Source organism: Chiloscyllium plagiosum, unplaced genomic scaffold (assembly GCF_037043375.1).
Source record: "Chiloscyllium plagiosum isolate Xiang-an unplaced genomic scaffold, Cpla_swu_hap1 HiC_scaffold_26, whole genome shotgun sequence".
Taxonomy (NCBI): Eukaryota; Metazoa; Chordata; class Chondrichthyes; order Orectolobiformes; family Hemiscylliidae; genus Chiloscyllium; species Chiloscyllium plagiosum.
This window is the reverse complement of record NW_028270164.1, coordinates 14,651,875-14,676,697: the sequence shown is the minus strand read 5'-3', so window position 1 is coordinate 14,676,697 and position 24,823 is coordinate 14,651,875. Positions and strand designations below refer to the sequence as shown.

Here is a 24,823-nt window from a genome sequence, read left to right as displayed (position 1 = left end):
AATCTCCGCTGGACATGCTCCAGTGCCAGTATGTCCTTCCTGAGGTGTGGGGCCCAAAACTGGACACTACTCCAAATGGGGCCTAACCAGAGCTTTATAAAGTCTCAGTAGCACATCGCTGCTTTAATATTCCAACCCTCTTGAGATAAATGACAACATTGCATTCGCTTTCTTAATCACGGACTCAACCTGCATGTTTACCTTTAGAGAATCCTCGACTAGCACTCCCAGATCCCTTCGTACTTTGGCTTTATGAATTTTCTCACCGTTTAGAAAGTAGTCCATGCTTGTGTTCTTTTTTTTTTCAAAGTGCAAGATCTTGTATTTGCTCACATTGAATTCCATCAGCCATTTGCTGGACCACTCTCCCAAACTGTCTAGATCCTTCTGCAGCCTCCCCACTTCCTCAGTGCTACCTGCCTGTCCACCTAACTTCGTATCATTGGCAAACTTCGCTAGAATGCCCCCAGTCCCTTCATCCAGATCATTAATATATAACGTGAACAGCTACGGCCCCAAAACTGAACCCTGTGGGACACCGCTTGTCACTGGCTGCCATTCCGAAAAAGAACCTCTTATCCCAACTCTCTGCCTTCTGCCAGTCAGCCAATCCTCAATCCGTGCCAGTAACTCACCTCGAACACCCTCCCCTTACTCAGCAGCCTCCCGTGTGGCACCTTATCAAAGGCCTTGACCTTTTGGATGTACAGTTCCCCATGAAAGGGAATATTCTTTGTATCAATCTCAGTTTTAGAGATCTACATTCGGTCATCTCTTAATGCAAGTGGATAATACAGAAGACAAATGAAATCAAAGGGTAAAAGTAGTGAGGTCTTGCTGAAGATGTGCAAGGTACTAGTCAGAACACAAATGGAATACTGTGAACTGTATTCCCCTTGTATAAGGAAAGATGCCTTTTTATTATTGTGTAATGTGGTGACCAGGACTGTATACTGTACTCTTGATGTTATCAAATGAACAATCCATGTAAGTTTAGCTGAGTTTTGAATTCTATTCTTCAAGAAATAACACCTCCGTGGTCAGTTTGCTCTTTTTTTTTAGATTACTAATTAGATTAGATTGCTAACCTACAGTATAATTTCCTACTTAACAATAGATTTGGACTTTGAGATCATTTGATCCTTAGCCCTGCACCAAGCTGAGAGATAAGTGATCTCCCATTCATCTGTGTTAAACTTCTTTTGAGGTTGGTTTGCCCATTCTGCTAGTTATTCATGTCCTTCAGAAGTTTTTATTTTGCTGTCCCCCTCGGTATTGACTGTTCTGCCTCCCAAAGGAAAACAACTTGGTGTCATCCACAATTTTAGAAATTGCGATTTTCATTTCAAGTGTAAATCATTATGGAAAAAGGTGAAAAGTAACTGATGTTTGTGGAACATCACTTTGCACCTTTGCCTCTTCGCCATCCTTTTGCACCCACTCTCTCTGCTTTATTCCTCCATGCCAACTGACTAATTTAACCCTTCTCTCTGATCTTTGATTCAAAAATACCAGGTATTTACATATACTGCATTATCACTGTCTAATCTTTCTTTTACTCCCTTTTTTTTAATGTGGTCAAGCTAGCTTTCCATTTTGAAATCTTTGCCTATTTGTTCTTATGTCTTTATTTCTAACCATCCTTCTATTCTCTCCTTCAGTAAAAATTCCATTTATTAGCGTGTAAGTTTTGTACAATTCTTTTGGCAAGTGTTCTTTCCACATTCTTAATGCAATAATCATCATGGGTTCTGGATGTAAGTTTGCTCGCTGAGCTCAACTTAAATCCAGAATCTCAACCTGAGCTACAAATCTTCTCAACTTGCTAATCATCTTGAGTCTCTGCTATTATAATAGTCACTACCTAAACATCACATTGGGGTTTTAGCTCACTAATTTTCAGCCAGCAGAGGGTGCTGTTGATTCAGGTTTGTATATTTTAACTCTGACCAATTCACTTCAAATTGATGAGTGAATGCAATCCATCATGCAGGCGAGAAAGTTGTTTCATCTTCAGTTTTGCACAGTCTAGAAATATTTTATTTTAACCATCTCAAGTGGCTGTCCCTTAATTTTGAAATTGAGGAAGAGCTATATTTAAAAGATGTAGTTTGTGGTATCTCGGGATGAGGAATGTAAGGCTGCTTTCACAACATGGAAGTGACTAATTCACATTTTTTACGAAAATTGCACAACTAGGGAAAGGACAAAGAAATGGACCTAACTCCACTAGAAGGACCGAATGGACAGTCTTTGACTGAGTTATCACACCAATAAATGGACAGCATAGATAAACAACACACAGACAAATAAAACACAACTTACTTTCCTTTGTGAAATAAAACAAATGAAGCTATCTATGTATAAAACAATTTAAAAGATTACACAAGGCACCTAGTGATATTATTGCAGACTATTAATCCAGAATTCAGCTAATGTGCTGGGAACCTGGGTTTGAATCCTGATATGGGAGATGGTGAAATTTGAATTCAATAAAAAATCTGGAAACAAGAATTTGTGTCCATGCTGGCTCAGACTCATTGACTTGTCCCAAATGACTGGCTCCTTGGCCAATGTGTTTTTTTTTAAAGAAAAACTAGCTGTTATGATACATGGTCCATCCAGATTTGAAAGTCTGTTTGGCCAATGACTACAGTTATTTGGAAACTCAATGATTTAGCCAAATGAGCTGTGCTAGATTCTCCAGTCTCTTCTTGCCCATATTGGGGACTTCTCTCAGGGTCCTATCATCATTGAGCGTTGTTTCCTCTTTAATTTTCAGACATGGCTGGTGCCTGTATAAGGTAAGGTTGGTGACCATTGATTGTTTCTCCTCAGCTCCATCCCCCGCCTCTTTGCCCCTGTAGAGTGCACACAAGTGACTGGGCCGTTCCTCAGGATCTCTCCTCTATTTCAAACCTACAATTCACTAGAACTAACCACTCTGAATGACATGGACTCGTGTTTGTCATCAGATGGTTACAGTATAATTTGTTTTGGTTGCAGGATGAATTTTTTTGCATAACAGAATGAAAATTCTTTGTAAAATCCAGTCTGGTTTAATCAGCATTAAATTTACTGCTTGCTTTCTGACAAATGTTACAGTTCCAGTGCATTTTTCTTCCTTGAAGCCCTTTCTCAGCCATATTTTCTTGCACTGAACAGACTGGGAGTGAAGCATCATTCCCAAAGGGTTCTACAACCTCTCCCAAATGCAGACTCTCTCTGCCCCTTATTCTCTCCACAGATGTTGACTGACCTGAGGACTCCTTCTCTGTTTCAGATTTGTATCATCTAATATAATTATTCTGAACCGGTTCTCCTGTCTAGGCTGAAATTGTAGCTGATTGCTTTTAATTTTTTGGAATAAATTCATTTTGAGGCAAACTTCTGATTTTCCTGTTGGATGTTCCTCTCCCATCAGAGACACTGGTGCCTAAGGGAAAATTCCTCAATCAGCAGCTCATTGATGTAGGATAACAGACCAGAGAGATATCCTTCAGGCACAAGCATCTGATGTTGTAGAGTACTGTGTTGAACAGGTGCATGCAGGTATCCCTTGAATCCATTATCAAACACTGACATTGTAAAAATCCACACGAGTACTCAATTATTCAGAAAGATTATTAAAGCTGTTAATGACTAGTATGGTGATGAAACATCTGAGAACAAATGACCAGTTCAGCGAGCAAACTTACAACCTGAGCTCCAAATCTCCAAAACCTTGATCAATGACTGTGTGTTAACTATTGCATTTGTGCGAACTTCTATCAGATGCCGAAACCACAAGAGTAACCCGTGCGAGGAGGACTTTCAGATTGTTTGTTTGGATTTTCCTGCCTGAGTATTTACGGTTTATTTTACAATTGAAAATTACGTTGGATCATGAAACACACAACAGGCAATGCCAGAGCTTTCATTTCAGAATGAGTTATGTTGGTACGATTTGTAGCCAAATGTATTGTCTTAGTCACTGCAATCGAAAACCGCAAACTGCATTCTGCAAATTGGGAAACCTTTTAGTTAGTGACGTATGGATGATGCCACTTCCCAGGCGAATGAATGCTTTAAACCTCCAAGCTGGAGATCAGTTCCCACGAATTTTGTTGGTCTGTTTTCATCTCTCTTTGATTTAAAGCAGGTTTCTTTGACATTTTAATAGGGAATGATCTCAACAGCTTTCAATATTTCCAGCCTAGGGAAGGCCAATCTGTGGGCTTTTCTGGCAGAGTGGTAGCATCCCTGTCTCTGAGCCAGAAGGTTGAGGTTCAAGTGCCACCTTGTGCTGGGGATATCGTGGCCCATCCGAACAGGTTGGTTTTGAACATAATTTGCAGAAAGCTGTTTGGTCCATTATTGGCTAAACTATTTTGTGTACTTCTTTAAAACCTGGTTCCCTCAGCCTCCATCTCTCCTGGCTCCCAGTGTCTTACTGTTTTTCTTTGTTTGGTAACACCAGGTGAGAGGGCAGTGGGACAGCTGCCTCACGCACCTATAAGATTGTCAGTTCGTTCTTGTCCCTGAATGGCTCAGCTTCAAGATCCTTTTGGTTCAGATCGAGAGAAGGCCTGAGCACCATGAGTCACCAACTGTGGGGAAGTCTGACTGACCCTGTTTTCCTACTTGGATGTATATCCTGTTTGTACGCAGGCTCCCAGCTGCATAGCTGTTCAGACATGTGATAACCACACCTTCAAGCAGTGAGGATGAACAATTTTACTTTTGCCCAGAATCTGCTGCAGGTGTTTTGCATGCAAGTGAAAAGCTTGAGGCTGTGAAGTATAAGGGGGGGGAAATAAAAAAAAAAGAACTTGAGGCTGTGCATGTAGCTGTGGAGAAGCTGAGTGGAGTTGCAGTCCCTTGGGATTTTAGAAATAAAATGTTTACGTGCACCAGTCCTGGACACTTGGCGGATATTGTTGAAACCACTCCCCATTTTCACAGCATTGCCATTGAACTTGAAAGACTCTGTGAACGCTCTTGGCTGTTCTTTGGGCTAAAAATGACAAAATGTCCAAGGGCTGAAAATGCGTTGCTGGAAAAGCGCAGCAGGTCAGGCAGCATCCAAGGAACAGGAGAATTGACGTTTCGGGCATCCGGGTCAGTCAGACTTCCCCACAGTTATGCCCAAAACGTCGATTCTCTTGTTTCCTGGATGCTGCCTGACCTGCTGCGCTTTTCCAGCAACTCATTTTTCAGCTCTGCTCTCCAGCATCTGCAGTCCTCACTTTCTCCTCAAATGTCCAAGGGCGCAGAGTAAGATCTGTGTTTCAGTTAAAAAGTAAAGTGCCTGCTCCCCAACATCTCTGGTCTTTGCGAGTCTCTTTTTTTGGTGGTGTCGGGGGAGGGGAGCTCAGCTGGACTCCCCTCTGGCCTCTCGTCTTTGGGTTCCACCACGTCCCCATGTGCTGTGAGAAACTGTCTCCGCTCCATCTCATCACTCATCCTGTGCAACCCAACTCTTGGGAGATTAGAAGAATGAGATGATCTCGTTGAAATACAGGATTCTCCAGGGGCATGAGGATAACTTATTGAGAGGATGCTGTCCCTCCTGGGAGAGCCTAGTCTCCGAATAAAGGAATGCCAGAAGAATTTTTTCTGAAGGTTGAGAATCTTTTGGAACCCCTTGCCACAGAGAGCTGTGGGGGAAAGGGTTAGATTATCCCGCATTCATTGATCCGAATATCGGATTATCCGGCAAGATCGCAACGTCCTGACACTCGGCTAAACTGTTATCTGACGTTTGATTATCCGGAATTCGTTTAACTGAACAAAATATTCCCTGCCTGTGTCCTTTGGATAATTGAGGTTCCTCTGTGTAGATGTTCGGGGAATCAAGATTGTGACGAAAAGGCAGTAAAGTGGACATAAGGAATGTCAGATCAGCCATGGTCTTATTGAATGGTCTGAATGGCCTATTGCTTCTATTTCTAATCGTCTTCTCAAGCAAGTTCCTGATGCTGAACTGGTGACTGTCTGACGTGTTTCCCTGTCCCTCCACCCACCCCTTCATTTTCACTGAGACCTGGTCTCGGCACATTCCCTCAGTGCTGATTATGCGGCTTTCGGTCGGGGGGGCTCTGTGATTCTGGTTGGGGCTGTGGGGTTGGATCTTTTGATGGTATTCCAGTGATGGGGACAAGGCTGCTAGTGAGCAAAGCATGACTTGTGACTGAGCCCAGAAGAATGTTCTGGAATCCCCCAGCTACAGCAAGTGCTAGATTGCAAATGGAGGGGGTGATGTTTTTACCAATGGATTCTCGGCACCTTCTGGTACAAGTTGAGTTTCCTCCACAGTTTGCATTGGTTCTAAAGGTAGGTTTTTACACTCCGAAGAAAGTCCCTACCTCAGTCTGTCCTTATTTGTGAGTAAGAATCATAGAATCCCTGTAGTGTGGAAGCAGGCCATTCTGCCCATCAAGTCTACATTGACTCTTCAAAGAACATCCCACCCATCCCTGTAACCTGCATTTCCCATGGCTAATTCACCTAGCATACACATCCCTGGACACCAAGGGCAATTTAGCATGGCCAATCCATCTCACTTACTTATACTTTTGGGCTGGCTTTGTAGTAATCTGCTTTTTAACTTGAGGTACCTGTTGCAACTCTGAGGTTTTCCAGTCTCTATCATGTATCTATCGTTTTTGGCGATTTGCAGTGATTAAGTGGGAGCAGGGAAAGTAATAGAAATGACATACTCAACATATTTGCTTGAGAGCTCATTGCACTTCACAATTTGGCAGGACAGCCCTGACCATGCTCTCCTTAAGGTCTGGTCTCGCCATGCAGTTGGAAAAACGATGTATTTACTCTTGTGCTCGAATCATTTTGCAATAAAGACGAGCACACCCATTTGCCATAATAGCTTGTTGCACCTGTATGTTGGCTTTCTGTGATTTCTGAACAAGGCCGTACAGGTCCCTGTGGACACCAACGCTGTCCAATCTCATACTTCGAGAGAAATACTCTCTGCTGAAATTAAAAACCTCACACTTATCCCCATTATATTCCAGTCTACCATGTCCTTACCAAACACTTGGTCTGTCCATATCCCCTCTGTGAAGCCTCTTTGCGTCACCTTCACAACTTCCATTCACAAGTTTTCTGTTCGTGGCAAAGTTGGAAATATTATATTGATCTCCACAACCAAATCATTGACTAACCAAGCATCATGAGAAGCAGTCTGTTGACGTAATAACCCATGTATTCCTATTCTCTGCTTCCTTTTGGTTAACTATGGTAATGTATTACACGCCAATCCGATGTACTCCAATTATGTTGACTGGTTCTGTGTTGGATCTTCTTGAAAGCTCTCTGATTATCCAGATAATCTCCTCCGTTGTGCTATCTGCAAGTAAGATCCTGTTAAGAGGAGAAAGTGAGGACTGCAGATGCTGGAGATCAGAGCTGAAAATGTGTTGCTGTCGATTCTCCTGTTCCTTGGATGCTGCCTGACCTCCTGTGCTTTTCCAGCAACACATTTTCAGATCCTGTTAAGAGGCTTGTACAACATGCCCAATCAGTTCAGGATTTTGGAAGTGTCCTGTTATTACGTCTATTGTAATAGATCTCATATTTTCCGCACAACTGATGCCAGGTTAACAGGTATTTAGTTCCTCGTTGTATCTCCCCTTTTTGTTAAATACAGAGGAACCTTGATTATCCGGAGGACACGGTGGGGAGTATTTGTTTGCTTCATCGAATGCTGGATAACCTACGCTTTGCTAACCATGTTATCCAGCATAAGGACCTTGCGATACTGTTCAGATAATCCGAAATTTGGTTAATTGAATGCCGGAAAACTTACCTTTTGTTTTAAATCCCTCTCTATGGCCTTCCCTTTTCCTACTACTTGCATCTCCTCCAGCCTGTCAATCATTCTGAAATCTTCTTGCTGCTCTGACTGGACCAGAACACCCCTGAAGTTAATTGTTCCACCTTTGGTGATTGTACACTTTTAGCTGTGTCCAGGTTTTGTGGTCTGGATTACCCTCCCTTTTAATCTCCATCATTCATTCCTCTCCTTTTCTATACCTACTTCTTTGACCAAGTTTTAAATCAATTGTCTTCAGATCTCCTTATGTCCCTCAGTGTTTATGTTTTCATATTGAACTGATATCAATCAATTGCTCTTTTGAAGCAATTCTGACTGTAATGGTAACACTTGCAGGACTAACAGCAGCCACTGGATGGTGCTATAAACCTTTTTAATCCATACAGTACATGAAGCCTTGCTGCAGATGTGATGCAACTTTAAAAGTAGAAAATACCAGAATGATCAAGTCCAGAATCTGCAGAAAGAGAAATGTTAACTTTTTCAGATGGTGATGTAATTTTTGGCTTGAGCTGCTTCCATGGCTTTAATCCTGTATAGTTTTAATCTTCACGGATTCTGCCTGGCAGGAGGTCTCAGCTGTTGGTGTCTGTCCTGTGTTCTTGAAGCTGCTTCCATATGTCCCTGTTCCTGAGTCTGTAGCGTTTCTGTGTTTAACTTCTCTAAGTGACTATTGTCTGGCTCTTGGTGCAGATTTTAGTGATAACAGGTCTTCAGCACGGTTCTATCATTCCTCAGTTTGCGTGTGGAATGGACTTCCTGAGGAAGCAGTGGATTTGAGACAATCTCAATGTTTAAAAGGCATTTGGATAAGTACATGAATAGGAAAGGTTTGGAGGGATATGGGCCAGGAACTGGCAGGTGGGACTAAGTTAATTTGGGATTGCGTTCGGCATGGACTGGTTGGGCTGAAGGTTCTGTATTTGCCTGCTCTATGACTCTCTCATCAGTCTTGATTAGCATATGGGTATATGTGTCAGATTAACATCATTAACAGGTGCATTCTCATTTATACTTAGTCATTCTGCAGTAATCACACTTAATTGAAAGAAATGATCAGCTTTTTGAAAAGTAAATCCCACAGAGAGCTTCCCAGCTTTGCCATTGGACACTTTGGTCACCTTTCAGGTGTTGTGAATGATATGTGCAAGTTCCCGATCCTTCTCAGTGTAGAAAAGGCTATGGAATACCTGATACTGGAGCGACAGTATTAACTCATTGGAACAAATTACTGCAGATGCTGGAATCTGTTTAAACAAAAAATACTGGGTATCACCAGCGGGTCAGGCAGCATCTGTGGGGAGAGAGTGCAAACTAACCTTTCCAGTCTAGGTGACTCTTCAGAGCTGTCTGAGCTCACTTCAGCTCTGAAGAGTCGTCTAGACTCAGAACATTAGCTTGCTGTCTCTACGGTTGCTGCCTGACCTGCTGTGATTTTTGTATATTAGCTCGCTGGGTTATTTTTGTATGAATTTGTCTTTTTTTTTACCAGTTAGACTTTTCCAGGGACGCTGTTGCTGTGCAGCAGCCGGATAGTTTGCGTACAGCTGGATAGTGCACGTCGGGAGGTACAGCCGGATAGTGCACGTACAGCCGGACAGTGCACTGCAGGGGGTACAGCCGGACAGTGCACGTACAGCCGGACAGTGCACTGCAGGAGGTACAGCCCATCCATTGACTTGAAGTGAACAATCAGTAGTGATTGACCTTCTCTAGGTTTTGCTTTGAGGTTTCACAATGCTTACTTTAAGGGAGATGTGGAGAAAAATGTTGTAGATCCCTATGCACCTCCAAGCTGCAGTTTAACACATCTACATACTGGTCAACATGGAGTTAAATAAATGTGAAAGTACTCCAACTACATTTATTATGCAAATATCGTCATTTTTGGTTGGCTTACAATTAAGTGGAATGAAGTGGACCATAAAAGTTCCAGCCTTTCTTTATAACCCAGAGATTCCATATCTGGCTACATCCTGATGAATCTCCTCTGAACCCTCACCAGCGTAATTAATATCCTTCCTATAACTAGGTGACTGGAACTGGATACAGTACAGGTCATTCTTTGAAAACGTGCATTTTGTCAATGTGAATTTGTTGTAACATGAGTGACAAATTGGGAAAGCTTTTTCTCAAGCATGAATTTTTTAAAATGTGTTTTGCCAACACTCAGTGCAGTTTCTAAAGCGTGATTTTTCTAAAATGTGGGATTGCACAGGAACACAACCATCACATTATGGAAGAACTCGCTGTACTCCGGAAGAGACTTCACCAATCTCCTGTTCATGTTGGAAAAAAAAGTGACATGTTGGGAACTGGGCCACATACTGAATGGGGGGGGAAGTTGCCCTGCCACGTTTAGGCAGCTGGAGGCTATCCTGCTGGTGAAATAGAGGTCTCTGTAAGTGGACTCTACTTCTCAGTGACCAGCTGTTAATGGAAACTGTTCTGGTGCTGCAGCTGTGTCTACTGGTTTAATAAATTAGGAATTTATTCATTCAGTTCTCCAGTGGGCACTAAATTTAAAATTTGTCCTTGAATCTAGCACTGCTGTGTGTGCGCGCGCCTTGGGTGATTTAGCTTGGCTCAGCTCTGATGGCTGTGTTTGGTAATTAAACTCTCTTGTATAATAGATGCTCTCGCATTTGAGTTATGCCGCAGATTAATTTGCGGCATGAATTAAATGTTTAATAAGTCACTGTTTTGTCTAGTCTGATCTTTTTATTAAACACACCGTTTTCGGGTCACTGCGCAAAATGAGAATTTGAAACAAAAAATAGACTTGCAGCCTTCTTTACACCTGAACAGTGTTGTCGATTTTCCAGATGAATAATTCCCAGCTAGATTCCGACTTCATTTTACTCCTCTCTGCAATGGGTTTCCTAAAGCTTTAGTATCTGCAAGATTGTGACCTTTGTGCAACCACATGTTTGTTATTCAGATGATAATCTGGATCATGGATTTGAGAAAGTAACAATTTGTTTTCAAACTTGCTGCAGGAGGATCTGAAGGGGGATTATCTGAAAGGCCTGCCAAACCTATTGAAGCAGTTCTCTGACTTTCTGGGGAAGAGACCCTGGTTTGCTGGTGACAAGGTAAGTTTGTGTCCATGTAGTTGCTGCAGTAACATTGTTGAGACCTTTTCTGGTATGTTACTTTTATTGGCATGTCTTTGGTGGTTGTCCAGTTATGGCTGTACTTTGACACTTGAAGGCGAGGAATGAAATTTCACTGATGTAGAAAACAGTATATATTTGTAAATATGGTAACTCCTCCATTTGGAAATCTATTGTTCTTAAACACCAGTTGTCAGATGGTGTTTTTCAGAAGATCAAAGCTGTCCAGTAGAGTTATTAGTCAAAGCGATTCCACAGCTGACAGGTCTGATCTAAGCTCTGCCGTTCTGTGACGTCCAGTTGTGAATTGTGAGAAACCATTAAACAACTTGCTGAAGGAAGAGGCTCCTCAAGTATCCCTATTGTCAATGATTGGGAGCCCAGCATGAGTGCAAAGGTCAGGCTGAAGCATTCACAATAATCTTCAGCTAGGAGTGCTGAGTGGATGATCCATCTTCACCTCTTTGGAAGTCCACAGCAGTACAGATACTAGTCCTCAGTCAATTTGGTACACTCCCATTTGATGTCAAGAAATTGGCTGAAGAATTGGATACTGCAGTAGGAATGGATTCTGACAACATTCTGGCAATAATATTGAAGGCTGGTGCTCCAGAAATATCCACGATCCTAGCCACTGTTCCAATTTAGCGAAAAAACTGGCATCTACCTGACAGTCAAAAATTGCCCAGCTATATCCTGTACACCAAGAGCAGGACCAGTCTAACCCAGCCATTTCCCTCCAGTTTGGTTTTGCTCATCAGTCCATTCAAGCAGTAGGTGCTGAGCAATAACCACATTCACTGACGCTCTATTCAGGTTCTTCTGTGGTCACTCAGCTGCTGACCTTGCTTTGTCCTTGATCCAAATTATGGACAAAAGAGTTGAATTCGAGAGGGGAGGTGAAAGTGAATGACTTTATATTGAGCCTGGCTGTGGAGCCCAATGGAAGTGTAATCAATGGGCATCAGAGAATGATGTCTGCTGATTTTGGAGTCTGATCTCGCACCTCGGAAGATAGTTGTGCTTGTTGCAGGTTAGTCATCATCTCCACTCCAGGGCATCTCTGCAGGAGTTCCTCAAGATTAGTGTCCTAGGCCCAACCATCTTCAAGGGGAGACAGTGGTCTGGTGGTATTATAACAAGATTGTTAATCCAGAGACCCAGGTAATTTTCTGGGGACCTGGTTCAAATCCAGCCAAGGCAGATGGTGGAATTTACATTCTGTAAAATTTAACTGGAATTAAATGTCTAATGATGACCATGGAAACCATAGTTGGAAAAAACCCATCTGGGGTTCACTGACATGCTTTTTAAGGAAAGAAACTGCCATCCTTACCTGGTCTGATGCATGTGTGAGTCCGGACCCACAGCAATACGGCTGACTCTGAACTGCTCTCTGCATAATTAGGCATGGGCAATAAATGTCCTGACCTTGTGAATGATTGATTTTTTTTTTTTAAAAGAAAATTGCTGCTTCACTGTCCCCTTCAGCAGAATGTGCAGTGAACGTCCCTGCTTCTGGCAATGTTCAGCATCATTCATAACTCCCCAGATACTCCTGTCCAAATGCAGCAAGACTCTGATAATATCCAGACTTGGGGTGACCAGCTGCAAGAAACATGCTCCATGTAAATGTTAGGGAGTGTCTGTCTCCAACAAAAGATGATCTAGTCATCACTCCTTGGCTGTAATGGCTACAAGAGCAGCATGGAGACTGGGAATCCTGCAGCAAGTATCTCTCCTCCTGACTCCCCAGAGCCTGTCCATTATCTGCAATGCATGAGTCAGGAGTGTGATGGAACACTCCCCATTTGCCTGGATATGTACAGCTCCAGCAACACTCAAAAAGCTTGACACCATCCAGAACAGAGCAGCCCCTGCTTGATTGGCACCACATCAACAAAAATCCACTCTCTGCATCCCTGAAGATCAGTAGCAGTGATGTGTAACATCTACAAGCTGCTCCTTGAGAACACGCTTCGAGGCTCCTTTTTAAGAGCATTGTTTTCAAACCTAAAAATCACCACACCAGATTTATAGCCCAACAGGTTTATTTGGAAGCACCAGCTTTTGAGCACAACCCCTTAATCAGGTGGTTGTGGAGGTTAAGATCGTGCTCACAGAATTTATAGCCAAAGGAGTCCGGTGTCATGGTGATGTAATAAATTAAATAATTTTAGATCAAATCTTCCACCTTTTTTATAATAGGATATGCTGGTTTCTGTTCTTTGATTGTAAATCCCAGAACTACCATTAAATTACATTCTCAAGATAGCTCAGTTTTTCTAACAATAGGTGTGAAGTCTGTCTGTGTCCTAATGCTAAGTCAGACTGACAAACCCTCTGTTGAAAAATGTGGTGCTGGAAAAACACAGCAGGCCACACAGCATCCAAGGAGCAGGAGAATCGACATTTTGGGCATAAACCCTTCCTGAAGAAGGGCTTATGCCTGAAACGTCGATTCTCCTGCTCCTCTGCTGCCTGGCCTGCTTTGTTTTTCCAGCACCACATTTATCAACTCTGGTCTCCAGCATCTGCAGTCCTCACCTTTTTCTCCTGACAACCCTCTGCATAGTTTTATAGAGTTTTACATGGATTTGTGCAGTTTTTGAACAAAATAAAATGTAATTCTGCAAAAACAAATTTTCAGACCTGTGATTGTTACCACCTGGAAGAGCAGCAGGTACAAGGGAACACCACCCCTCCAAGGAACCCACCAAGCCATTCATAATCCTCACCCGACATATTAGAATCCCTACAGTGTAGAAACAGGCCCTTCGGCCCAACAAGTCCACGCCAACGCTCCAAAGAGTGACCCACTCCCCTACCCTATTAGCAATATTTACTCCTGATTAACAACCCTCACCTACACATCCCTGAACACTATGAGCAATTTAGCAGAGCCGATTCACCTAACCTGCACATCTTTGGAGAAAACTGGAGCACCCAGAGGAAACTCTCTCTCTCAGACACAGGGAAAATGTGCAAACTCCACACCGTTGCCCGAGGCTAGAATCGAACCCAGGTCGAGGCAGCAGTGCTAACCACTGAGCCACTGTACCGCCTGCTCTTATGTTACCATTCCCTCAGCGTCACTGGGTCAAATTCCTGGAACACCCTCTGTAAATATATTGTGGGTGTCCCGATACCAAACAGGCTGCAGTGGATCAAGAAGGCAAATGGCCACTAACTTAAGGACTCTTCACAAGTGAATAAAAAATAATTCAGTACTTTGGGTGCAGGAAAAACAGACGCTGTTAATTTGTAAAAGTAAAACCATTTTTATAATGGATTTAAAATGTTTTACCAGTTTTTTTTTCATTTTTCTTTCTAATTCTAAAACTTCTGGTTAAGCATTGTAATGCAATCTTCTTCCCCAGAAATAACTTGCTCCCAGGCTGATCTGGACAGGTTAGAGAATAATAAATTTCAGACTATCAGCTCTCAAAGGCATTCGAAACCTGCTGTTGAACAAAACCAATGAATGTCTTGTGGCATTATTTGCAGCTTTAAAGATACACCATGGTTTAGTACACCCTTTGTTAAGGCTCCAGCTACAGTCATGTTAAGTATTAGTCCTCTTTTTACTTTTTTGCCCTTCTCTCTTAGCCCATTCTGTGTCGAGGCTCCCAGAATTCCTTGTTTGCTCACTGTTAAGATTAAAACCTTTCTCCAGCATGTCTAAAAAGCTGAATAATAGCGGAATAAGATTTGGTAATTGTATGTTAATGGATTTCAGCTGCTGTGCATGAAGTTGAGACATACTTATGACTCTAGGGCCTGGCTCTGATTTAGCTGTGCACATGTAAATAAAGGGTGACTTGGTGACAGGATACCAGTCTCTGTGAAGGTATTTCAGCACCTTTTTCTTGAAGCTGTTTCACCCTGTGTGAAAACATTGATCCTTGAAAATACCTGAGGCATGCTCGTGTTTACAAGGTGCTTTTGTGGTGCAGTGGTAATTTTTTTTACTCCTTCTCGCGATGAGGGCATCGCTGGCTAGGCCAGCATTTCTTGCCCATCCCTGATTGCAGTTAAGAGTCAGCTTCATTGGTGTGTAGTCTGGAGTCGCTTGTCGGCCAGACCAAGTATGGATGGCCGTTTCCTTCCCTAAACTACATAGTGAACCAAATGGGTTTTTCCAATAATCTCCAATGGATTCACGGCCATCGTTAGACTCTTAATTCCAGATATTTATTGAATTTAAATTCCACCATCTGCTATGGCTGGATTCAAACCTGGGTCCCCAGAACATTGCCTGGGTCATTAGTTATGGAGATGTATAGCATGGAAACAGAGCCTTCAGTCCAACTTGTCTACGCCGATCAGAGATCCTAAACTAATCTACTCCCATTTGCCAGCATTTGGCCTATATTGCTCTAAACCCTTCCTATTCACATACCCATCCAGCTGCCTTTTAAATGCTGTAATTGTATCAGCCTCCACCACTTCCTCTGGCAGCTCATACCATACACTTACCACCCTCTGTGTGGAAAAAGTTGCCCTGTAGGTCCCTTTTTATATCTTTCCCCTCTTGCATTAAACCTGTGCCCTCTAGTTCTGGATTCCCCCACCCCAGGGAAAAGACCTTGTCTATTTACCCTGTCCATTCCCCTCATGATTTTATAAACCTCTACAAGATCACCCTCCGCCTCTGATGCTTTACAGCCCCAGCCTATTCAGCCTCTCTCTATAGCTAACTCTCCAACCTCCCTTGTAAATCTTTTCTGAGCCCTTTCAAGATTAACAGTCCAGTGATAATACCACTGTCCTAACCTCCTGAGCCAGAACACTCTGGTCCAAATCCCATTTGCTCCAGAGGTCTGTAATGATGTCTCTGAACCAGTTGAACAGAAAATCTTTCTAAATTGCTTGAAAAAATGTGAAAGCATGCTGAGCTGAGTAGCCTCCTTCTGTGGCGCTGGATTACGAGGCCTGGAATCCAGTGCTTGGAAGGGGGCTTCTCTGGTTCAGTGGTAGTGGCCGTATCTCTGAGCCAAAATGCCTGGTTCAAGTCCCATTTGCTCTAGAGGTGTATAATGACCAGTTGACGAGATCTATCTTGTGCTCCCATCACACTGGACTTTAATTTGAGGGTCCAGCATTGCTTGTCCCAAATCATTCCCCAAAATTGAAGAGCAAGCAATCTATAGTAACAGACGAAGAGAGAGAGAGAGAGAGAGAGAGATTGTTGGATTTAGCAGTGTGCCTCTCTGTACATAGGCTTAGGTGTGTAAAGGTTTAGGTTCCAGTTCTGTCCTTCACTGAAGTCCATCTGAAGTGGAACAACATATATGTTTCTGGGCATTTAGTTAACTTTGACTGGGCAATATACAGGATTTGGTTCAGTAACATGCTGAGCTACAGTATAATACAACCAGCACCAGTCCCTTGCCCTGAAGCTATTGAAGATGAATGATTTCCAAATGTAAATAGTGAAAAGGTTGCTACAGATTGCCAATGTCCACCCTTTTCAAGTGAGGTATTTGTTTCTACATCAGTAATATACAAATTACATATTCTCTCTGTTTTCAGTGTTCAATTTAGTCAGGGAGTCCTGTCAGACAACTGACATTAGATTAGATTCCCTACAGTGTGGAAACGGGTCCTTCAGCCCAACCAGTCCACACCGAACCTCTGAAGAGTAACCCACCCAGACCCATTTCTCTCTGACTAATTGACCAATGGGGCAATTTAGCATGGCCAATTCACCTGACCTGTACATCTTTGGACTGTGGGAGGAAACCCACGCAGACACAGGGAGAATGTGCAAACTCCACACAGACAGTCGCCTGAGGCTGGAATCTAACCTGGGACCCTGGTGCGGTGAGGCAGCAGTGCTAACCACTGAGCCACCCTAAAAGGATCTGAATCCCTTGTACTACATGAGTGTTCAATGTCCCACCTGAGTTTTAGTTAACAGCTTAAGAAGACCCTTGTGAGTCCTTTCGAAATTTGACAAAAAATGTTTGAGAGAACTCCCTGCCACATAGTGCAGTGTGAGAGCATCATTGTCAACATGAACTGTAACTGGTTCCAAAGGCAGCTAACTCCCTGCAAAAAAAAGGAAGTTAGGATGTTATAAATAATGGCCTTTTCCCGTTTTCTGTGAATGAAGTAAAACAAATATAAAAAATGCAGCTTTGGATAAAGAAACTAATTTGGACTTTATGGCATTCCACTGAGTTACTTTAACCAATAGAATTGACCGTCCAATGAATAGACGGTGTTAAGAATTTGAGGAGGAGCCACTCTCTCTGAATTCAGAATCTCATTGTAAGCTTCATAGAGAACGGTTTTTTAAACTTTTTTTTTCTTTTAAATTCTTCCTAACAGATTACTTTTGTGGATTTCCTAATGTATGAACTCTTGGATGAGCATCGTGTGTTTGAATCCAAGTGTTTGGATGAGTTTCAAAACCTGAAGGATTTTGTGGACCACTTTGAGGTAATAAATGGGGTTTAAAGCAGCTTATTAGCAAAAGGCTTGATTGCTGTGCCACAATGCAATTCTAATTCCAGTAGTAGGTCTTTAAAACAAATGTACAGCATGTTCATTTGAACTGAATTATCTAACTTGTTGGGATTGTCCTCCTGAACCTACGAATAGTCATGCAGTTCTCCAGATCTGTAGTGCTCTAGAGAAGTTTGCACCATGCCATTGCAGAAAGGAGTTAACAGACCAACTGGTCCTTTCCTTTTTTTGTAATTATTTTAGGTCAGACAGTCTCTAATCTTCATGCTTTACGTACATATATGTGCCAAAAAGTGTTAGTAAAACTATTAGGACATATTGATCAGTCTAGGGCTGTATTTTGAAATGTAATGTTGAGGGGTGTTCTAATAAAGGGGTTTTTAAGAATAAAATGAAGTGGTTTGATGAGAGGAGAATTGCCCAGAATTAGGGGTCCTAAAATCCAAGTGAGTAACTGGGGAGAAACCTTTTCACCAAGAGTGGTTAAGATCGGGAATGTGCCACCACAAAGGTAGTTAAGGCAAATAGTTCAGACCTTCTGAAAGGAAGGGGTGAGGGATCAAGTAATAGGATTTTGATGGGATTGAATGAAAAAATACAGGAGAAAGCTTGTATGACAAATACAAGTTAAATTGAGTGACCTACTCATGGTGTAATTGATATACATACCAACTCCTATTTTGCAAGTCAAGATTTCTACTGTATCACTTTCTACGTTTTGAACTTGCTATGTTTCACATTGAATTGATCGTTTTTGTTCTCATCAGTGATAACTTGAAAATGAGAGGATTATTGAACTGCTGACCTGTAGCGATGGGAGTAACGTGGGAAGTGAATCTTCTACAATAGCTGAATTATCGCAATAATGCAAGCTAAGATTGATAAAACGTATTGTGTTCGGCAGCCCCCTGCAGTTCCTGGCCTCAGCTGTGCAGCTATGCAAGGGTTGAGCAAAAGCTGAGCCCTAGTCAAGAAGGGAGCTAAACTGATGATGATTTATTGTCACTTGTACTCTACAATGAATTAGAGTAAAAACCTTCAACTGTGGCTGTAATCCAGTAAGAACAAAAAGATGTAGCTGCAAGAGAGTCAATCTTCATTGCGTCACCTCAAGACATGAGTCCTGAGCCCACTCACCAATGACCCCTGAAATTAGATTTTAAAGTTGCACCAATTTTTTTTTGGAAGCTCCATTCTTGTCTGCACTGGCTGTTGAGGACAATGATGAGGCGTTCCTTTTAAGGGGAACTGTGCAGCTCTTATGTTTTAATTCTTCATGCTTTTAATTTTGCATTTCAAAATATGTAGTGATTATTGTTTCGATAGCTATCTAATTTTAAAAATTAATTTTTACAGGCTTTAGAGAAGATCGCAGCATATATGAAATCTGACCGCTTTATGAAGGGGCCGTTCAATAATAAAATGGCCAAATGGGGTCACAAGTAATGAAGAATTTGACATTTTTCTCAGGCTACTGAAATGCATCAGTAAAAAAGGCTTTTTTTTGGAAAACTTTAATTAAAGTTCAAATGAATTGTAAAATATTGCACATCCAGTCCTGGTTTTAATTTAATGCTTTTATAAAGTATAATGAATGGGATCCTTTGTGTTCAGCCCATCAAGAAAAATTTATTAAAATTATTGTTAGGACAGACAGGAATCTCGATTATCCAAAGGATATGGGCGGGGTGTATTTCATTCAGTTAATCAAATTCTGGATAATTGAATACTGGATAACACAGTTTAGCTGAGCATCGGGACCTTGCAATCTTGCCAGATAATCGAGGTTCCTCTATGTGGTTAAATTAATTCTTCATGGGAATGAACATAGAAAGGAGCTATTAAAGAGATGATGAATGAGTCTACATCACATAGATGCTAACAACAGTAATATTTGTAAGTTAGGGTAATGTGGGCTGCAGCAGTTTAAGAGGCAGCTCACTACCACCTTCTCAGGGGCAACTAGTGATTGGCCAGTATTTATTGCCCATCATCAATAACCCACATAGCATGAGTGAACAAAAAACAGAAACTCTGTATATTTCTGATAGATGTGGTGCTGGGGAAGCTTGACAACCAGGAGGGGATTTCAGAATTGTTTCCAGTTCCACATTTTTTTTTTTTGTTGGTTGGAAACATGTACATTACATTCACATGGATTTATTACTTCCCTGGTCACTCCAACCTGTTGGGATTTGCATCTTACAAACACTTTCTGAAAATTGAAACTTGAGACATGAGGGAAAGCTTGTTGTCACACTCTTTTGTCCAGTAGATGGTGCTGTTGTGATGGTTCCTGGTTATAGAGACATGGAAACAGACTCTTAGATCCAACTCATCGATGCTAACCAGATCCAACTCATCCATGCTAACCAGATGTCCTAAATTAATCTAGTCGCATTTGTGATATCCCTCGAAGCCCTTCCTATGCATATACCTATCTAGATGCCATTTTTAAATGTTGTAATTGTACCAACTCTCCACTTCCACTGGCAGCTCATTCCATACACGCACCACCCTCTCTATGTGAAAAAATTCCTTCTTAGGTCCCTGGTTAAGTCTTACCCCTTCAACCTATGCCCTCTAGTTTTGGACTCCCCCACTGCAGGGAAAAGGCCTAGTCTATTTATCCTATCCATGCCCCTCGTGATTTTACGAACTTCTATAAGGTCACCCTTCAGCCTCTAACTGAAGGGAAAATCTCCAGGGAAATTTAACCTCTCCCTATAGCTCAAATTTTCCAACCCAGGCAATATCCTTGAATTTTTTTTCTTCTGAACCATTTCAAGTTTTGCAACATTCTTTTAAGATAAATGCAAATTTGAATTTTTAATTGTAGAAGTTATTTTAAGCATGGCTGTTTAATACAGATTGTTTTAAAAAGTTAAGTATTTACTGGATTAAACCATTTGCCCCCCCCCCCCCCCCTTTAAAACCTGCTATTGGATTACCATAAGAACAGAGAATAAAGAACATTTACAGCCCTGGAACAGGCCCTTCGGCCCTCCAAGCCTGAGCCGATCCAAATCTACTGTGTAAACCTGTCGGTCAATTCCTAAGCATCTGTATCCCTCTGAACCCCACCTACTCGTGCATCTGTCCAGACGCATCTTAAATGAATCTACCGTGCCTGCCTCTACTACCTCTGCAGGCAACGTGTTACAAACACCCACCACCCTCTGTGTGACGTATTTACCATGTGCATCCCCCTTAAACTTTCCACACCTCACCTTGAAAGAGTGACCTCTCGTTATTGAATCCTTCACCCTGGGGAAAAAGTTTGTCTCTATCCACCCTGTCCATACCCTTTGTAAACCTCAATCAGGTCCCCCCCTCATCTCTTTTTTTTTCTAAGAATGAATCTGGTTCACTGATGTGCTTCTTAAAGAACAGGTTTTGTTTCCTATACTCCATGTGTGACTCCAGGCCTGAAGCTATTTAATTGACTCATCTTGCTGCAATGGGCTAGCAGGTTGCTCAGTTGTTTCAGATGGGAGCTAATCAAGACCTTGGAGTGCAATGATGGATGGGAAATAAATGCTCGCCAGCAATGCTCACATCCTGTGAACGATAGAACGCTTCAATCACAGTGTGTTGAGTAGAAGCTCTGAAGTTAGAGTTGGTAATTTGATTACAATTTCAGGGAGAGCTAGTGTTTGTGACTTTAATGGAGATGGAAGAAAGTCGTCGTGTGGCCTTGTGTGTTTTGAGACTGTGAGGGAGGACAGTCTAGTGAAGAAATCAAGTATTTCCTGCAGGATTTCTACTGCAGAGAGAGAGAGTTTGAGGGTGGAGTAGATATTGTAAGGTGGGTTGCAATGAAGGATGGGAGTCCACACAAGCCCATTGCCCAGCCCAACTGCGGTCAGGATCACCAGTAAATCCCCATCTCCTTTTGTGGTGGGATAATTCCTCTGTGATATTTGACACTAGTAACTAGTAAATCCTCTCCCATTACTTTACTTTTATTGTCCACCTCTGGCACTGTCCAGCTCTGTTCCCATTGCTATATATCACAACAGAACCACCACAGTCAATACTATGTCTACCCACTATTACTACGATGACCTTCCAGCCCTCAACACAATCTCTCCAGCTTTAGCTTCACTCCATTCCTTCCCCTGAGTGGTTTGATGCTGAAACTGTTTTGTAATGGTCGTGTCTATTTCAGTCTGGAGCTATTTCTCGAACCCCTTTCATTCTGCAGACCATCTGCCCCTGTCAGTCCCATGTCATCCCTGCTACTTTTTGTTGCTGCATTGCACTTCTCCCTTCTGGGCTCGAATACTGGTGACCTTTCACAAGCTGTGGCTGCTCTTCACAGATTGCTGCTTTTTCAAAACCCATCCGTCCACATTCCTATCGGCAGAGTTTCGTTTCCTGTCAAGCGTGACCCACATCTATCCATTAACCTACTGATTTAAAAATTCCTCTTTGAACACCAATCTGTTCAGTGCCTGGACCTCCCGGTGTTACTTTCAGCCCGTGTTATGATACTGTTCCCACTGTTGATTCAGATCCCCAGTGCACCTCTTGGAGGGCCTATACCCTGGGATACTTCTGAACACTTCCACTGAAGTTTTGTTTCCCCTCCCTCTGAGATCTTTTTTTCCCTTTTGTCAGTTGTGTAATTATATGTTGCCACGGTCTAAGGAGATTGTGTTAACTGTTTAAAACCAAAACGTTATCCTGTGCAGAGTAGTTTGTGACTTAATAACACACACAACTTGGAATCAGAAAGTCATGGTTTCAACTCATGTAACAGAACTTCGATATGATCATCCCAGAAAAACACCTACAAAGTTTATATTCCAGTTCAATGTTGAAGGTGCCATCTTTTGAAATCATGTCTTTGTCCACGCTCTCTGATGAACACAAACGTAGTGAGCGTACTGTTTCAAAGATCAAGAGATTCCTTCCTGATACCCTGACCAGTGTTTGTCCCTCAGTCAACATCACCAGCCGCCCAAAAGAAATTAGTTGCTCTTCCCATTGTGATCTGTGGCAGCTTGCTATGCATAAATGGATTGCTGGGACCAGGCAATTGGCCCTCATGGAGTGAAAAACACTGACTATGGCCTGGTAGATTTTAAAGCAACTTAAGCTCAGAAGTTACCTTGTGGAGTCACATCATCCTCTCAGCCAACTTTCAGACTTCCATTCATGCCAATCAACTAAGACTTCCAGAATATTTTTTGCCGCTAGCAGTCCTCTCCTTTAAAGAACCGAGATGGACAGTGAATAGAAGAGGCATTCTCTTAAAAAATCCCAGTGCCAAGTTTCCCATAACATAGGTGTGAGCAAAGGTATTTAATTAGTGGTGATACAGTATGGGGTACCAATTATACTATGCTGGAAAAAGCAGCCAACTTGACTAATATCTCATTGACTACCTTTGATACTCATGGCCGACACCACTGACCACATATACTGTTCAGTACCATTCATGATCCCTCTGATATTGAAGCAACTCATATCGAAATGCAGCAAGACCTGAATAACATTCATGTTTTGGCTGACAGTTTGCAAAAAACGTGCCACACAAATGCCAGGTAATAACCATCTTCAACAATAGAGGGGCTAACCATCACTTCTTGCCATTCGATGGCATTACCGTCACTGAATCCCCCCACTATCAAAATCCTAGGTACACCATTGATCAGAAACTCAACTGGATTAGCCATGCAAATACTGTGGCTACAAGAGCAAGTCAGAGGCTGGGAACCTGCAGTGAGCAACTCACCTCCTCACCGAGTGGTGGAGATTCCCAGGGGAGGGCTCTCTCTGTGGGAGTCCTCCCCCTTTTGAGGATCTGGGGTGGAGGGTGATGCATGCAGGGGTCCCCTGCAACCACAGATTGTGGTGGTTCATGGACACCCAGCCCAACTGCTTGTTCTGTGGTGCTGTGGAGTCCATGGATCATGTGTATATTGGGTGTGGGTGCTTGCCTCCCTTTTTGATTTCCTTAAAAACCTGCTCCTCTGTTTTTGGTTGCACTTCAGTCCCACACCTCTGATTTTTGGGCACCTGCTACGGAGTGGGGAGGGCAGGTCTGAAGACCTCTTTGTGGGTCTGCTCCTGGGCCTGGCCAAACTGGTAACAACAGGTCCAGGCAGCGGGCCGTGGAGGGGGTCATTATGGCCGACTGCCTGCCCCCCTTCCGTCGTCATGTCAGAGCCTGGGTGTCACTGGAGAAGAAGCACACAGTGTCCACCAAAACCCTCGAGATTTTCAGGAAAAGGTGGGCACTACAGGGAGTGGAGTGTATTATTTCCCCCTCCAACTCTGATTTGATCCCTGCCCTCCCCCTCACTATTTGATCACGCAGCATTATCCTCTGAGAAGGGCACTGCTTGTCACTGGCCACTTCTGGTGGTGAAAATAAAGATTTGTACACCTGTTGTCTTTCACTGTCTCACACCTGCACACACACAAGCTGGGTGCGGGGGAAAATATAAGTGCTACCACAGTTAGGCGGTAGTGTGCGGATTATAAGAAAAAAAAAAGTAACTCACCTCCTGACTCCACAAAACCTGTCTCCCATCCACAAGGTACAAATCAGGAGTGTGATGGAATACCCCTCACCTTCCTGGAAGAGTGCTGCTCTGAAACACAAAAACAAACTTGACATCATCCAGGACAAAGATGAAGGGCTTATGCCCGAAATGTTGATTCTCCTGCTCCTGGATGCTGCCTGACCTGCTATGCTTTTCCAGCACTACACTCTCGATTGTAGAAGTTCACCAACCCACCGGAAACTGCACCTTCCAAACTCTCAAAATATTGGCTTAACTAGTGATGCCTAAATTTTGTGAATAAATTAAAAAAAAAATTCAGTGGTGGTGAAAAAAGCTATGTAAATGCTAAAGGTTTTCCAATGAAACGGGCAAATTTACCAGAGGGACAGAACAAATGCATGGACATTGCGCACAGGGGACTGGCAACATTTGGTTTCCATACCCGGGGAAGGATAGCTGGCTATGCAGGGAGTACAACAAAGGTTTCCCAGACCGATTCCTGGAATGCTGGGACTGACATATGAAGAGAGACTGGATTGGTTAGGACTATATTCACTGGAGTTGAGAAAATGAGAGGGGATCTTACAGAAACTATCAAATTCTGACAGGATTGGACAAGGTAAGCAAAGAATTTCTCGATCTCTGAGGGACTCCAGAATCAAGGATCACGGTGTAAAGATGTGGGTGTAAATCATTTAGTACTGACATGAATGGTTTATGAATGAATGATTTATTGTCACATCTATCTAGGGAGATACAGTGAAAGTGATCTGTCACCACAATCCAGGGCCAATTTGAGATACAAAAGAAGAAATAAAGTATTTAAATCAAATTCATATTCACCAGCCGGGATCCCAAAAGCAGTTCCGGAACTACTG

The 24,823-nt window shown here is 42.6% G+C and overlaps 1 protein-coding gene across 1 annotated transcript in view; it reads left to right on the top strand.

The window, feature by feature from the left end:
* Nucleotides 1–18,971, top strand: part of LOC122563089 (glutathione S-transferase Mu 1-like) — a 29,260-nt gene extending 10,289 nt beyond the window's left edge. The window contains exons 6-8 of the mRNA XM_043716502.2: nt 10,837–10,932; nt 17,290–17,400; nt 18,784–18,971. Coding sequence (XP_043572437.1) covers nt 10,837–10,932; nt 17,290–17,400; nt 18,784–18,873 — 297 coding nt within the window. The 3' untranslated portion in view covers nt 18,874–18,971. The remainder of the gene's footprint in view (nt 1–10,836; nt 10,933–17,289; nt 17,401–18,783) is intronic.
* Nucleotides 18,972–24,823: the final 5,852 nt, after the last annotated feature.